At 46.1% G+C, this 17,214-nt stretch overlaps 1 protein-coding gene across 1 annotated transcript in view; it reads left to right on the top strand.

The window, feature by feature from the left end:
- Positions 1-17,214, top strand: part of CAPN10 (calpain 10) — an 84,319-nt gene that overhangs the window by 36,362 nt on the left and 30,743 nt on the right. Inside the window, exon 6 of the mRNA XM_082252572.1 lies at positions 13,916-14,082. Coding sequence (XP_082108698.1) covers positions 13,916-14,082 — 167 coding nt within the window. The remainder of the gene's footprint in view (positions 1-13,915; positions 14,083-17,214) is intronic.

Raw genomic sequence — 17,214 nt, 5'->3', positions numbered from 1 at the left:
CCCTCTTTTCCTCCTACAAATGGTACCAGTGTCCTTACCAAAAAGTTTTTTAACCCAGCTCAAAAATGTTTACTGTCTTTGTCTGGTCAGACAGAAAACCTTGAATAGCCAAGCGGGTGACTGTTAGTCTGGTAGTCCAGAACTAGTTCGAAAATTCTAGAGAAATGTTTAAATAATGCATTGCAATTTACCTTAACCAATTTGAGTTGTAGTTAACTAAAATATGAGATTTTAGTAGACTAATATGTACTGGAAATTTTAGTCGGCTAAAATACGACTAAAACTGAAATAGCATTTTAGTCAAAAGACTTTGACTAAAACTAAATCCAAATTTGCTGCCAAAATTAACACTGCTCTCAGGCCTATGCAAATATCCTCCTATTCCATCTCCCGGACCCCCTTGTCTCGCTTCCTAACCTGATGAAAGAATTGCAGCTTTTTGGCTTGGTATCTAACTTCACGAAGTCTGAGATACTACCCATTACTCTACCTTCCACCCTAGCTACTAATTTACGACAGGCCTTCCCATTCACCCCATTCACCTGGGCGAAATCCTCTTTGAAATACTTGGGTATCAAACATACTGACCAAGTGGAGCTGCTATACACACAGAATTTCATTCCCCTGTTAAGCTCTATTCGCCATGACTTACAAACCTACGATAAGACTGCCTTCACCTGGATGGGTCGCAAATTTTTTTTTCTCTTACGTCCTCCGACAGTCGCCGCCCACTCATACAGTCTTCACCAATGGGGTATTGACTTCCTCTCCGCAGGAGTAGCTAGGCATAAGACTTGTTAAGAACAAAGCATTTACATAGTCACACCATGGGGGCTGTGCCACTGATCCAATACCCCCCTGCAATAGCCATCCCAACTCAGTTTTTCTTCTGCCTAGTTCAGGAGTAGATAGGCTTCCCTGTGCTGGGGCTACAGTCTCCGCCTTCTTCTTCTATTTTAGGATTTTATTTTCTGCAAATGTCATTTTTTCTTTGCATTACTAGCTGTTTTATTTTGTCAGCGTTAGTTAGTCGGATCTTTGGATGAAGACGGCGTTTGCGGAGCTGGGAATCGGACTGGTCGTCCTGGTGCTCCGGGGACAGAGGATCAGATGGAATCCCAGCCCGCCATCGAGCGTTTAGCAGGCTATGGGTTAGCCCTGGCCTCGCAAACAACCCATCCCTGTCCTCAGGGATGCAGCCTGTGAGGTGGCTACCTCACCGGACACATTCTGAGGGTGGGTGGTTTCCCGTTGATATGGGGCACCCCACTCCATCGAGTACAGGTAAGTACACTTCTGTGTGGGGCCTCTGTCTGGGGTCGGCAGTCCTGTGTGTCTGTGGTGTCCCCTATGTCTGTGCGTTTTGGGCTCCCTGATCCCGGTCCCTGCAGGGGTTTTTTCTCACACAGCCAGCGCTGTGTGGATTTTTGGGGGTTCCTCTCCTGTGTCACTTTAGGGTGCTTGGAGGTACAGACAAGTGCGGCGACCGCTGCAGGGTTAAAAACCGCCGGTCCGCCATTTTAAGTGTGGGCAGCATGTCTGGCTTCACTATGGGCGCTTATACAGCATGGAATGTAGTGTATTTTGGCGCCTTGCGGCGCCATCTTGTGTGTGGCAAACGATCGTTCCGAGCACATGTCGGCGGCCATTTTACTGAAGCCTCCCATTACTTTCCATAGGCATCCATGTTTCCTTAGCCTGCAGCCTCAGTTCAGTCTCTGACGGTGACATCACTTCCTTCCGTCACTCTGGAGCGACCGACGGCGGTGGTAACACACTTGTTGGGCTCTGTTCTGCTGTCCTTTTCCTCCCTTGTGCAATCTTCCTGGCTTTCAGTTTGTCCCTGCGGGGGGTCTGTGTTCCAGACCCCCCGCGGGGTCCGCGGCGCGCTTAAAGGGCCAGTACCTTACAAAAAAAAAAAAAACTTTTTTGCAATGGAATCCCAGGACAGCAAATTCCCTCCAGCTTTGGTGGGGGATTCAAGTTCCTAACTGGCTACATGGGCTGTGAAGGAAACTGTATTTATACAGAGCACCAGAGCGGTCACTTCCATACACCCAAAACTAACTGCAACGCTTCCACCTAGTGCCAGGAAAAGGCACTACATACTGTAAGCAGCCAATTTTATCTTTTATTTTGTCACTATAATAAAAACCGATTTACACTATATTTTGGCTTCCCTATCATATTTTTCCATATACATCCGTTTGAGACCCTATCATGTGGTCCAGATTGGAACATCTACCACCCATCCTTGGATTGGATAAATTCGGTGGAGGATTGATCTATCCTTAACCGCTTGCCGACCGCCGCACGACTATTTACTGCGGCGGTCAGCCCCTCACAGGCAGAGCGACGTAGTACTACGTCGCTAGCCTGTGAGGGTCTAGGGAGCGAGCGCGCACCCCTGCTCGGTCACGGACCCCCCCCCCTGCGTGTGACCGGCGGACCCGATGTCCGCCGGTCACTCGGCGATCGTCGGTGCGGAGGGAGAAAGGCAGGCGGCTGATGTAAACAAGCTGCCTGTCATTCTCCCCTGTGTAGGAATAGTGATTATACGGTTCTACTATGTAGGACCGTTGATCACTGTTCCTACACCTCAAGCCACAGCCAATCACAGTTAGAATCACGCCCCTAGGGACACACACCACCCCTCCCTCTCAAAAAAAAGTTAACCCCTTCACTGCCAGTGTAATATTACAGTAACAGTGCATATGTATAGCACTGATTACTGTAGAAATGTCACTGGTAACCCCAAAAGTGTCAAAAATGTCAGTCAAGGGTCCGATCTGTCCGCCGCAATGTCGCAGTACCGCAAAAAAAATCGCAGATCGCCGCCATTACGCGTTAAAAAAAAACAACAAAAATGACAAAAATCTTTCCCTTTATTAGTAAACGCAATAACTTTTACGCAAACCAATCAAAATACGCTTTTTGCGATTTTATTTTATTTTTTTTTATACCAAACATATGTAGCATAAAACAAATTGGCTGAAAATGTTAATAAATTTAGATTTTTACATTTTTTTTTTTTTTTTTTTTTTTTTTGGGGGGGGGGGGGGGAATTTCATATAAAAAAATTTGAAAAATATTTTTTTGCAAAATTGATGCAAATTTTTTTGTTTATAGTGCATGATCAAAAAATCGCACAGGTGATCAAATACCACCAAAAGAAAGCTCTGTTTGTGGGAAAAAAGGACGTCAAATTCGTTTAGGTACAGCGTTTTAGGTACAGCGTCGCACGACCGTGCAATTGTCCGTTAAAGTCACGCAGTGCCGAATCGCAAAATAGGCCCTGGGAATTTCATATAAAAAAATTTGAAAAATATTGTTTTTTGCAAAATTGATGCAAATTTTTTTGTTTATAGCGCATGATCAAAAAATCGCACAGGTGATCAAATACCACCAAAAGAAAGCTCTGTTTGTGGGAAAAAAGGACGTCAAATTCGTTTAGGTACAGCGTCGCACGACCGTGCAATTGTCCGTTAAAGTCACGCAGTGCCGAATCGCAAAATAGGCCCTGGTCAGGAAGGGGGTAAAATCTTCCGGGGCTTAAGTGGTTAAAAGGGATCAAAAGCGATATAGGTCCTTGTGGCCTAAAGCCATCTGGTAAGAGGCAAATATTGCTGAATTTTTATCAAGAGCACATATTGGAGCACAAAAGCACTTTGAAGATTTTATCAAATCACTACGGACTTTACTTCACCTATTGCACAAAAATATAAATGTAAAGGGAGAGCTGCGCTAAATTGATGGAAAACCAGAGTCACCCAGTATGAACAAAATAAATTGCAATATGGTAAACCCATAATAACAGATGGTACTATGTCAAAATAAATTCTTCTGCAACACAGACACATATATATCACAAATTGTCAGCAGGCATAAATAAAGATGTAAGAAATAGTCCATCAAAAGAAGTCCATAAGGTTGAATAGGTGTCCAGTGAAAAGGATGAAACCACACACCGCTTCCAACGTGTCTAATTCTACAGGTGCCACATGCAAAGAGCTCAAGATCTGCTTACCAGAGCTCATAGGATTATGAGCATAACACACATGTCCACAAATGGGCCAACCAAAATCGACCATATGTACCGTAATACCACTATTCTTGGGCGGATGACCCCGAGCTGGAATAGGAGCCCCTCGGTGTTCCACGTCCCAAAAAAAGAAGGGTACGATAGCGTAGTACGTCCACACAAGTTTATTAAACATAGGTTAAAAACACTTACATTGTATATAAGAACAAGCGCTTGTAATAGTCTAATGCCGCCCGACTTCCGGGTCGCGTCGTGGTGACGTCAGCACGCCTTCCCTACGCCGTTTCGTGACACCTCACGTCTTCCAGGGGATGCGGGCGGCGCGCTGACGCACCACTTAAATAACAAACAACAGACCACCTCCTCCGCTGTCACACGGGACGGAAGCCGCCATCTTAACTAATGGAATGCCACTACCTAAGAGGTTTAACATCAAGGCAGGCAAAAAAAACACATAAATCTCAAAAACAAAGCCACCGGAAGGAGCTAGGTCCGTATCAATATGCCATTTTAGACAAAAAGCTACATTGCAAAACAAACATCGTGTTGGTCCAAAAGCCCCCATGATGCTGTATTCAATTATACTGACAAATGATATGCAATTAACCTCAATATCACAAAGACTTCACAAATGGGCAAACGCCCAATCTGCCATGCTAAATGCTGGCAAAGTGGAAAAGGGAACCTAATCCATACAGCATAATCACAATAATATGGATATCAATATACACTAGTATTTAAATAAGTCTACCGGGGCAGACCTAAAAGTAATTTGGGCAGAAGTAAGGATAGATTAGATCTACCTACCTATCTACCTTGCAGTTCGGTGTGGTGCTCAATGGGCTGGAAAGAACAAGACTTAGGAATTTCTACAGCTGTACCCTGCAATTTAGCAATCGGTAAGGAACTGGGATACCCGTGAGTGAAGAGATGGCTGGGCAGCTTGGGCGTGGAGGTATGTGTAAAATGGGTTTCCTGTCAAAATAGTCCATGAGCTCCCAACTTTTCCAGCTCCAGCCATAATTTACTGCGCTTATGTGGAGAGCAGAGAGCCTGAACGTTATAAGAAATTACCTTGAAAGTAGCCATATTAAGCCTGGCTGCGATGATGCCTGCCGCTTCTGGTGCATAATAGAGGGTGTTTTAAAGGCTTAAATCGCCCTCTAGGCTGAATAGTAGCTGCAGTGTGAGCAGAGCTCCGAAGCAGCACGTCCACATGCTTTCATAGCCAAGCCATGCCCCCTTTAGCTCAGCATTTAACACAGTAGTCCCTGGCAAATTAGTGAAAAAGTTAAAAGCTTTGGGCCTATGTCCATTGCGGTGCTCATGGATTATGGATTTCATAACAAACAGGCCACATATCGTAATAATAGATTAGGTGTTGAATACTATTATTTTGAATACAGGGGTACCACAGGGATGTGTATTAAAGTGTTACTAAACCCAGATCCTGCATTCATTATATCTGGCCTCCCACAGTACACAGAACATGGAAATACAATACTTTAGTAAATATAAACTGATAAATACCCTTTTTCATCAGCTGTAATAGCAGTTAGAGCACTCTTGTGACTTGTATCAGTGAGTGCTCATAGCTCTCTAGCAATACACACCAAACGGAGCAGCCTGACTCTGTAGACTCTGTAAATATTAGGTTATTTTTTGGAGTCTGTGGAAGGAGGAGAGGATCAGAGAAGACAGGATTGAACAGCCTTTTTACACAATGCAGAGGATTTACCCCTTAGGATCCACAGTAAGGGGTATAACAAGCCTGCTTTACTGCATTCGCAGACAAATTTTTACTGTTGTGGGTTTAGTAACACTTTAACTTTCACCTGGGGTGACATCTTTATTAACATAGTGTTCCATATTTCAATACACTCCTGTCCATAGACCACGTTAACCACCACCACACATTTGTGGGGAAGAGACCCTTGTCCTCTCAACATTGATACAAGCTGCTTTCTCAGTGCAGGTGTTTGGAAGCTGGCAGTGTGTTATAAGGGGGATGAGGGTGACAGGGGGTAGTGTATTAGGAAGGTTGCAGTGGGGTGCCAGGTGTGATGAATAGGATGACGACGGGGTAGGTTGTTAGCAAGGTTGCAGTGTACCGTTTAGGAGATATTTACCTTACATGCAGCCAGTGACGTCACTGGCGCATGCGCTCTGAAGGAACGGCCACTGGTGCCGTTTCCTCAGAGCCCCGTGCCGTGACTGTCGGCTCCTGCGCGCGTGCGCGGGAGTGACGTCACCGCGGCTCCGGCCAATCAGATGGCCGGATGCCGCGATCCCGGAAGACGGGCGACTGGACATGTCGCCCGTCATACAGGTAAGCGGGCGGCACGGCGGGGGCTCATTCTAAGTTAAGTATTTCATAATGAGCTAGTATGCGATGCGTACTAGCTCATTATGTGTTTCTCTTACAGGTTGCAAAAATAAAATAAAAAAAGTTGTATGGGTTTACAACCTCTTTAATACCATGGGACATGAATAGCTCAGCTAAAACCAGGAAGTGTTCTCTCCAGCAATAGACCAAACTGAGCATGTGCAGCTGAATTACACTTACTTAGGCAGGAAATTCAACATTTGGTGGTGTGGAGAAAATGATTTAATTATTATATAGTATTTATATAGCGCCGACAGTTTACGCAGTGCTTTACAACTTGAGGGTAGACAGTACAAATACAATACACTTTAATACAGTAGGAATCAGAGGACACTGCTCATTAGAGCTTACAATCTAATACGCAATACTGCAAAAACTAAAGAAATAATGGACTATAGGGGATCAAGAAAGATCAACGCCCAGTGTATATATAGGTGGTGGAAAGGGTGGATATTATTACATTTTTGGGAGTGCATATTACAAAGGATTTGTCGTGGTCTCAAAATACTTATTTTCTCTATCGTCCATTGACAGACGCAGCTCCATATTTTCTTAGACCATTGGGTTATGCTCCTCCCATCAGGAATAGGACACTAGGCAAAAAAAAAGCTTTACCACGCCTATGGGGTTGTCCCTGAAGGCATAACCCCACACACTCTGTTACAGCTTGTTTCTGCCTAGTCTAGGAGTAGGACCTAGTTCCCTGCTGGGATTTCGGTCTTGGCTAAATAAAAGGAAATTTTTTGTTTTATGTAATTTTTATTTACTAGTTAGAGTTCCTGGAGAACTACAAGCAACAGCCGGCTGAGGTTTCGGACTGGATAATCTACATCCTTATGGTCTCCCCGCCTGGCCAACGAGCGTGAGCAGGTTATAGGTACTAGGCCTTGCCACGACAGTGCCCCGATGGATGGGGACGAGCCTGCGAGTAGACCGCTTCGCTGGGACGTGACAATCTGGAACGCCCTGAGTTGCAACATACCCCCTGGCTGGCAGCACCCCCAACCCGGGTGGAAGGTGGTCTGTTCGGAGTGGTGCCCACCTGGTACCATGGTATGGTGAGTAATGCTGTCCCCCCAATCCTCTGGCGGTCTCGGGGTGGACGTGGGCCCCCTCCTGGGAATAGTTGGACCCTCGGGATATCCTTCGGTTCCCCTGGCCTCTCGGACATACCAGGCCCCCCCCCCAGTTATTCCCCTCCCTTAGTAGGTTCCTACCTTGGGGGGGGCAGTAATATTATGGCCGCTGCTGCGTTCCTGAGGGGGGGGGGTGACTGTCCTGGTGGGGTCTTTTGTTAAGGTCCTTCCGATGCCACGTGTCTGGGAACCCCCCCCCCCCTCGGGGGTCCGGGAGACCGCATTGGGCACCGTGGGGGGCGGTCGTTTTGCTGTAGATTCGTGCTCATTACTTTCCATTGACCATGTATGGGCAGCCATTTGCTGTTGTTTTTGGGGTCTCCTATAGGTTTTTCTTACTCACTCTATCAGATAGTAATGGATTCGAATTTGTGATACTGCTAGTAGGGCGGTGGAATCGCGATTTGCGATCTTTTGAAAGTGACACTGCATTCTTTTTAATCCATGAAAAATGGAGTCCCAGGACAATGTTTCACCTACAGACCCCCTCAGTGTCGCTGCGGGACCCTCTGGGTCACAGTCTCTGTCTGCTTTTACAGCAGTCCTGGAAAGCCTGTTGTCAAAGGTAGATTTTGTGTTCAAAAGTGTTGATAGCCACAAACGTCCACTGCCTTCACCTCCATCAGTGATATCTTCAGATTCTGAGGCAGATATGGCCGCCACAGACGCTCCCCATCCTGATGAATCGGTGTCCTCGCATTCAGATGGTGAAGAGAACCTGTCCTCTTCAGCCGCCAAGCCGCAACGCGTGGAACACTTTCCGTGTGGGAAACTTTAAAAGTGGCAGATGAATCTACAGCTTTAGTTACGTAGGTGTATTTTGGCTCCCACAAAGCCCAGAAGTCAGGCAAGGTGTTTCCTTGTCTGGAGCTTTTTGACGATATTGTAAGTGAACAATGGCGGTGCATCAAGCACATGATAGTAGTGCCCAAGGCCTTTAAATGCCGTTATCCCTTTGTGGAGGCGGTCTCCACTCGATGACCGCGCCACCAACCCAGTTTCCAGAATGAATAAGTCTACTGTGGTTCTGGTGGAGGAATCCCCAGCTTTTACAGACCCCGTGGATAGACTGATGGAGTCTCTGTCCCGCCATCTACACATGTTGGCGGTTTCCATAGTAAAATCAATCTTTGTGAACGTTCTGGTGTCACAGACGGTCACTGAGTGGGTGAAGTTACTTAAGGGGAACTTGGAATCTGAACAGATTCCCCGGCGCTGAGTGAGCTCCTGGACCAGATGACTCAAGCCCTTGTGTTCATGTGTGATGCATCCTTAGATGTGGCCCCCTTAGTGGCCACGGTGTCTGCAGTGGGGATTGCCATTTGACACATGGTGTGGTTAAAAAGCTGGTTGGCAGAGCAGGCTTCTAAGAAGGCCTTTGCGGACCTTCCCTTTACAGGAGAGAGGTTGTTTGTATCTTCTCTGGATGAACTGATCAAATGGCTTATGGGTGGGAAGAGTACTCTTCTCCCTCAATCCCTTAAGGGCAAGGCGCCACGTCATAGGCGGGGGCCTTCCTTCACTGCTCATAGGTGGCTTTTTCGTACCTCCAGGTCGCAAGAAAAAGGCAAGCTGTTCAGCTCTTCTGGGGGTTCCAAGAAGCCATCGTCAGGTTAATTTAAGGACCGGCCAGTCCGGTTCTGTAGACAAATCCTCGTCTGCATGAAGGGGGCGCCCTCACCCGCTTTTGGGGTGGGTGGATGTCTTCGCTTCTTTCCGGAACCATGGACTTCCCTGATTAAGGACAAATGGGTTCACAAACTGATCCGATCAAGGTACAAAATAGAATTCTGGTCTCGACAGGTTCTTCCTGTCCAATCTGCATCTGTCTCCAGACTGCTTAAGGGATCTATGAGAGGCAGCACAAGATCTGCTTGCACAAAGGGTGATTGTGCCGGTTCCCTCAGGAACGCTTTCAAGGGTTTTATTAAAACCGGTTTACTGTGCCTAAAAAAGAGGGCAAGGTGCGTCCAATCCTGGATCTGAACTGCTTAGTACGGGTACAGAAGTTTGGGATGGAATACATTCGCTCGGTAGTGGCGTCCCTACAACAGGGAGACTTCTTGGCCTCCATAGATATCAAGGACGCATATCTACACATCCCTATCTACGCTGGGCATCAGCGGTTTCTTCACTTTGCCGTAGCAGAGGAGCTTTACCCTTTGGTCTCGCCTCCGCTCTCAGGGCTTTTACCAAGGTACTGGCCCCCGGAGTTGGCATTGCTGCACCAACAGGGGATTGTGGTGGTACTGGGGTATCTGGATGATCTTATTTTGAGAGCGGACTCTCATTCAGCCCCGTTGGGTAATCTGTCGATCACTGTCAGAACCCTGCAAAAGTTCGGGTGGAATATCATTTTCAAGAAATCCGCCCTGATACCTTCATTGAGACTGGATTATCTGGGCCTGACTCTGGATTCCGCCTTGGTGAGGGTATTTCTTCCCCTGGACAAGCCGCAGAGGTTGCAGGGGGCGATTTGGTCCCTGTTGGCAAACTATCTGTCCTCTCTGCGGATTTGCATGCGGGCTTGGGGTCTGATGGTATCAACCTTCAAGGCAGTTCATTTGCTCAGTTTGACCTTTACAAAGGGAGATTCTTGTCAAATGGAACAAGGATCCGAAGTCCTTGGACAATGTGATGCGGTTGAGCCACAACACAGTCTGCTCTGTTGTGGTTCAGTCGCCAGTACTAAGCCAGGGCAAGTCCTTTCTGCCATTGTTTTGGATGGTGGTGACCACGGACGCCAGCCTGTCAGGCTGGGGCGGGGTGCTGGGAAAGCTCTGTGCCCAGGGAACCTGGACAGTAAGAAGAGTCAAAATTACGATCAATGTTTTAGAGCTCAGAGCAATAGCTTTGTCTGAGCCAATGGTGGACTCCTCTGCGAGATTGTCTGTCTGGTTCGGATTCAATCAGACAATGCCACGGCTGTGGCTTACATCAATCATCAGGGGGGCACTAAGAGTTTTTGGTGACCAGGGAGGTAGCTGAGATTCTGGCTTGAGTGGAAATGTTTGTTCCAGCCCTCTCTGCAGTACACATTCCAGGTGTGGAGAACTGGCAAGCGGATTACCTGAGTCGTCAGATGTTGGATCAAGGGGAGTGGTCCCTACACCCGGAGGTGTTTCATCTCCTGTGTGTCTGGGGGGGGGGGGGACACCCGAGGTCAATCTGTTTGCTTCTTGTCTCAACAGGAAGGTTCAGAGGTTCATAGCCAGGTCTCGGGATCCTCTGGCCCACGCCACAGATGCACTGGTGGCTTTTTGGGGTCAGTATCGGCTGATTTATGCCTTCCCTCCGCCGAAACTCCTGCTGAGGCTTCTACGCAGGATAGAGGTGGAAGGGATTCCGGTCGTTCTGATGGCCCCAGACTGGCTTCGCCAATCTTGGTTCACAGACCTGATGAGGTTGGTTGCCGATGCTCCTTGGAGACTTCCTTTCAGGGAGGATCTGCTGTCTCAAGGGCAGATCTTCCATCCTGCTTTACAGTCCCTGGCTTTAACGGCGTGTTGAGAGATAGAGGTCTTTCTGACTCTGTGATTCCTACGCTACTGAAGGCCAGGAAGTCGACTTCCAGGAAGATCTATCATCTTGCGTGGAAATCGTACATTTCATTGTGTGAATTATTAAAGGTGCACCCTCGCTTGTTTACAGTAGCTAGGGTTTTGGCCTTTCTGCAAAAAGGGGTTGAACAGCAGTTGGCTTTGGGCACTATCAAAGGCAAGCATCAGCTATATATTTCCAACGCCCATTAGCTACGCATGCCTTGATTCGCACTTTCATTCAGGGAGTGCGCCATATGGATCCCCCCCTACTTCCGTGGGATCTGAGTTTGGCATTCTCTGTTCTTCAAAAGCCTCCTTTTGAGAACATTCGGGAGATTTCTCTGCTTTCATTGTCTCAGAAGGTTGCCTTTTTGTGGCTATCACTTCTACCCGCAGAATGTCTGAATTTGCGGCGTTGTCCTGCCGCTCACCTTTCTTGGTGGTCCACAAAGATGAGGTGATACTCCGAACGACCTGATCAGTCTTTTCTTCCTGTGGTGTCTGATTTTCATTTGAATGAAGATATTGTGCTGCCTTTGTTCCAAGCATCCCAAGGAAATTGCTTTGCATTCTTTGGATGTAGTTCAGGTGATCAGGGTTTACCTGGTGGCCACTGAGTCTTTCAATAAATCAGATGCTCTTTTTGTTTTTATCGAGGGACCTCGTAAAGGATTGGCTGCGTCTGCTGCGACCATATCCAGATGGATCAGGCAGACGGTTGTTTAGGCTTATTCATTGCAGGATCAGGTTCCTCCTTTCCCTGTTAAGGCGCATTCTACTAGGGCGCTGAGTGGCTCTTTGGCTTTTCGCTATCAGGCGTCAGTGATGCAAGTTTGCAAGGCGGCAACTTTGGTCGTCTTTGCATATGTTTACAAATTTCTACAAAGTAGATGTGTTGGCATCCTTGAATGCCTCTTTTGGCCTTTTTGCAGGCTTCTTTTTAGGAGAGAGAACCTTTTTTGTTCTCTTTGAGGGTGTATGTTTTTCTAGGTGAGATCCAGTTGTTCCTGGTGGAGCTCCATGTTACCTGGTTGGCTAATTTTAGCCCTTGTGGAATTACGTTATTCTTTGCGTTTGTTTTTCCCACCCCTCATGCATATACTGCTTTGGGACATCCCAATGGTCTAAGAATATATGGAGCTGTGTCTGTCAATGGACGATAGAGCAAACTGAATTTTTGTACTTACTGTAAAATCCTTTTCTCTGAACTCCATTGGCAGACGCAGCACCCACCCCTCTACTTATGAGTGAAATTGGGTTTTTGTCTTCTAAATAGTGCTTGCAACGAAACTGGAAGCTGTAGCAGAGTGTGCGGGGTTATGCCTGCAGGGACAGCCCCATATGCCTGGTAGAGCTTTTTCCTGCCTAGTGTCCTTTTCCTGATGGGAGGAGCATAACCCAATGGTCTAAGAAGATATGGAGTTGCATCTATCAATGGACTTCAGAGAAAAGGATTTTACAGTAAGTACAAAAATCAATTTTTTTTCTAGTAAAAAAAGCACAGCAGAGAGTTTTTCCTTTGGATACTGAAGCAGGCTGGATTGCCCTTACGGCTACTGGTCAATCCCTGTCATTGTACTATTGAACGTATTCTTCTCCACTGCGCCGTAGTGTGGTATGACCGCTGCATCGTGGAGGGTAAGAAGTGCCTGTCTCGTGTGGTGAAAAAAGCACAGCGGATCATAGGAACAGAGCTACCAGATTTGGACACAGCATATTCCAGCCGATTAAAAAAGCTGGCAAAAGCTATTAGTAGTGATCCAACCCACCCGGGGTACAGTGTGTTTGTTGTGTTGCCATCAGGAAAAAGATATAAGACACTTAAAACGCACACAAATCACAAAGTATAGTTTTTTTTTTATTTCCCCTAGGACTGTATTGTCCATAACCCCACTAGGTGCAACATTTTAGGAATTTGTTATATTTGGTATATGAAAAGAGTATCCTGATACATTTTGTAGTATGTATACAATGACAATAAAGTATATCATATCTATCTTCTATCTTATCTTGGTACTGTGGTACCATGTAATTTGGTGGCCATGAATGCAAACGTGTTTGCCAGATGCATGAGCGTGTCATTAATAATGGCACCGATGCGTGTCTAAGGATGGCAGAGTGTAACTGTGTGGTGTGGGAAACGTGTGTTTTTCGCGCATCACAGGTGGTGTGAACAGGCCCTGTGTTTCCTACTGTCGCATCAATGCAGTGCACCAGCACTGTAAGGGACTTTTATCTGCTGTCAGTTGCAGCCTACTTGGGTGAGTCAGAGGACTAATCTGGGTGTCACCTGCATCATGACATCTCCACCCCTAGAAGCTCTGGTGGAGACCAGGCAGTACTGTAGACTCAGTGCCTTGTTTCTTCTCAGGACTCATATCCCTACTAAATTAGTGGGCACACTGAGCTCTTTGGCCTTACATTGTGCCTTTCTCCACAGTCTTCTCAGTTGCTACAGCTAAGTCTTGGTCAGCCACTCTACTCCTAGTGGAAAGGGATCTCCAATCTGTGACAGAATGTAACCTATAAAGTTAGATTATTTTGTTAGCATAAATTGATAACGTGTCGAAATATGTAGCAAAGACAGATTTTGACACAAAATAAAGCCACCATAGCTCTGCTGTGACCACGGTGCTGTTGGCTTTGTGTAGTTGCATCTTATGGCTATTTAGCTGTAAGGACTTGTGTATTAAACTTACACTTTAATGTCTGTATCATAAAATGTGGTTTATGAAACCAGCAACTTTGCTAGGTAACCTGTGGTAACACTGAATTTCCAAAGTAAATTTTACTCTGCCTTTTTCTTTAGAGGTGATAAATGGGCCTTAATGGACAAGTCAGAAAGTGATAAGTTTCTTTATGGTCTTCAAGATGGGGAATTCTGGGTAGAGAGAGAAGAATTTCTGCAAGAGTTTAATGAAGTTATTATGTCGTTTCCCATTGATGAGATGGAGCACATACAAAGCATTTGGACAGGTGAGATAATGTGGTTATAGAATGTCCATTGTCCAGATATAAAAGCTAGAAAGCTGTTTGTAGGCTGTGTTGTCCCCAGAGTGATAGCCACATAATGTGGTGTAACCTCCTTTGTCTTACTGAGGAACCCATCATTAGGCTTCTTTCACAAGAGCATTCCGTATGTCCGTTTTTCAGTGCACATATTGCAGACAAAGAATGGGGGCTGTGTGCGCAAGAAGAGAGCCAGAGGAGAAGAGCATTGTGTACAGTAGGCTTCGCTACTGGATCACTGAATGGAATCTGTGTATCCACTCACTGCAAAGTTTGAATTATGAAACTGAATCCATTTCAATTCATTGTCCAGGATCCTCTCATTTCAGGATGAGTAGGGAGGGAGCTGAAAATAGCAGCCTCAGCTCATGATTTGCAAAATGAGCTATAACATGATTAGCTGTGTAAGCCATCAAGACTCCAAGTCTGAATTAATCACAGAGCACGCCAAATTCTCTTTTGAACGATGAGCGGTCTGTGTGTGAGGCAGGCAGCAGCAAGACTGAGTCTGTAAATGACTCAATGACTCAGAGAGCACACATGTTTTGTAACATGAGCTGTGTGTGTGAGCCAGCAGCTTAAGGCCCCTTTCACACAGGCAGACCATTCAGATCCGCCTGTCCGTTTTTCAGGCGGATCTGAACGGATGCCCCATGCATCTCTATGGGGCATTGGATGTCAGCGGAGACATGTCCGCTGACATCCGATCCGTCAAATCTGGACGTATGGAAACCCTATTTTCCATCTGTCCATCGGATCGGATGAGAACGGACAGACGGTCCGTTCCCATCCGATTCCCCCATAGAGAACAGCGGGGACCTGACAGCTCTGTCTCCGCACATAGTGCGGAGACAGAGCAGCCATCTGCTTGATCGGCGGATCGATCCCCCGCTGAGAAAAACGGAGTCCACCGACGGACTCCCCTGTGTAAAAGGGGCCTTAAGGCCCGTACACACGTACCGATTGTTGGCCGTAAAGATTCGGCCGACGACCGATCGGCCGATTGTAGGCTTGTTAGTATGATGCTTCCGACAGCCGACAGCGCACTTTCGGCCGAAAAGAATCTGTCGTGCAAGCATTAAAATTTTTGTTGGCCAACACCAGAACGGCCGATTGTTCGCCAGTCAGTACAGAATTCGGCCGAAAAATCGGCAAATTTGCAAGACTGGGCATGTTCAGAAAAGAAAAAAGACCAGGAAAGTTAACCATCACATGACACCACTTCTGCAGTCGGCTGTTGTTGGCCAACAAAATTCGTGTGCAGTCTTTTGCAGTTTTCAACAGACACGACAGCCCTGGACAAAAGACGGCCGATCGTTCGGCCGACGATCGGTACGTGTGTACGGGGCTTTACTCTTTAGTCTATGAATGAGTCATCAGAGCACATAAGATTCATGAGCTACTGTGAAAAGTCTCTGAATAAATCGCAGAGAGCACACAATGATTCTGGATTGTGTATAAACCAGCAGCATGACTTTTCAGTCTATGAATGACTCGCAGCCTAGAGAGCTCACAATGATTCAGTATTGGATCACGGGCTATGTTTTTGAGTCAGCAGAAAGGCTGAATTGATAAGGGACTTGCTAGTTGCTAAATCTAGACCATTACAGTCAGTCAGGAATTATTCTCCTAATCAACTTTTTTTTTTCCAAATCAGCTGCTTTGGCCTAGATTTTGCAATTCCTTTACCAATTCACCTTCATGTATTTTTTTTTTTAGTGGATAACCTAGAGCAGTGGTTCTCAACTCCGGTCCTCGGGACCCACCAACAGGCCAGGTTTTCAAGATAACTAAATTACATCACAGGTGATTTCATTTGCTGCTCAGTGATTGTGGTATTCTAGTCTGCATCCCCCAAGGTAATACTTAAAATATGGCCTGTTAGTGGGTCCCGAGGACCGGAATTGAGAACCACTGACCTAGAGCAGTGATGGCAAACCTTGCCACCCCAGAAGTTTTGAAACTACATTTCCCATAATGCTCATGCAGTCTGCAGTGTAGTTGAGAATCATGGGAAACATAGTTCCAAAACATCTGGGGTGCCAAGGTTCGCCACCACTGACCTAGAGAGTCTCTGAACTGCATCATCACAGCACACAGGATTCTCTAGTAACAGGTTACTGTTTAAATTTAAAGTCCTGTCTTTAAGAGATACAGTGCGGGATCACTTTATTTGAACAGTGCCAGACAAAGTAAAATGCAAAATATGCTCAACTGTGCTGTTTGCAAAGAGCTCACCCACTTCAAATTTAAGAAGACATTTGCACCTGAAACATCCGATAATTAATGTCAATGAAACTCGTAAAAACACGACTTTGGAGATGAAAATCAGTTTACCCTTGGGAATTTTTTCTTGCTGTTCCCACCCCCCACATGTTTGACACTGCTTTGGGACGTCCCAATGGTCAAGAAGATCAGGAGCTGTATCCGTCAATGAACGAAAGGGAAAATGGGATATTTGGCTTACCATAAAATCCATTTCTCTGATGTTCATTGATGGACACAGCACCAACCCCTCTATGGAGTTGTAATACTTCTGACACTGATGTAACAAAACGGAGTACCTATCGTAGAGAGGGGGGGGGGGTATACCTCCTGGGATTGCCCATAGGCGTAGTCAAGTTCTTTTTCTGCCTAGAGTCCTACTCCTGTAGGGGCAGTATAACCCAATGGTCAAGAAGATCAGGAGCTTTGTCCGCTAGTGAACATCAGAGAAATGGATTTTACGATACGCCAATAATCCCAGTTTTAAAGTATGCGTATATTTCCAGGTAATGACCACTAAAACATTGGTTTGTGAGGAATTGTTCAACCCTCCTGTTTCACTGCAAGTGAAGTTGTTTAACCTTTCTGTTCTACTGAAAGCTCAGCACCCCCCAGCAGTAAAAACAATGCAAAATGACTGGATTTACTGTGAAACCATTGCTGGTTTCCAAGCGCATCAAAGTAGACATTTAACATGGTTGAAGCCCAGAATTTAGAAGGTTACTTTCATTTGCAATAATTTTTAAGTTTTCAAAAACAGGGTGACAATCATCAACAGTTAAAATGAAACAAATTTAACCGCTTGCCGACCGCCGCAAGTAGATATACTGCGGC

Source organism: Pelophylax lessonae (assembly GCF_965119305.1).
Source record: "Pelophylax lessonae genome assembly, chromosome: 3".
Classification (NCBI taxonomy): domain Eukaryota; kingdom Metazoa; phylum Chordata; class Amphibia; order Anura; family Ranidae; genus Pelophylax; species Pelophylax lessonae.
Note: the sequence above shows the minus strand (reverse complement) of the source record. Positions and strands in the feature narration are given on the sequence as shown.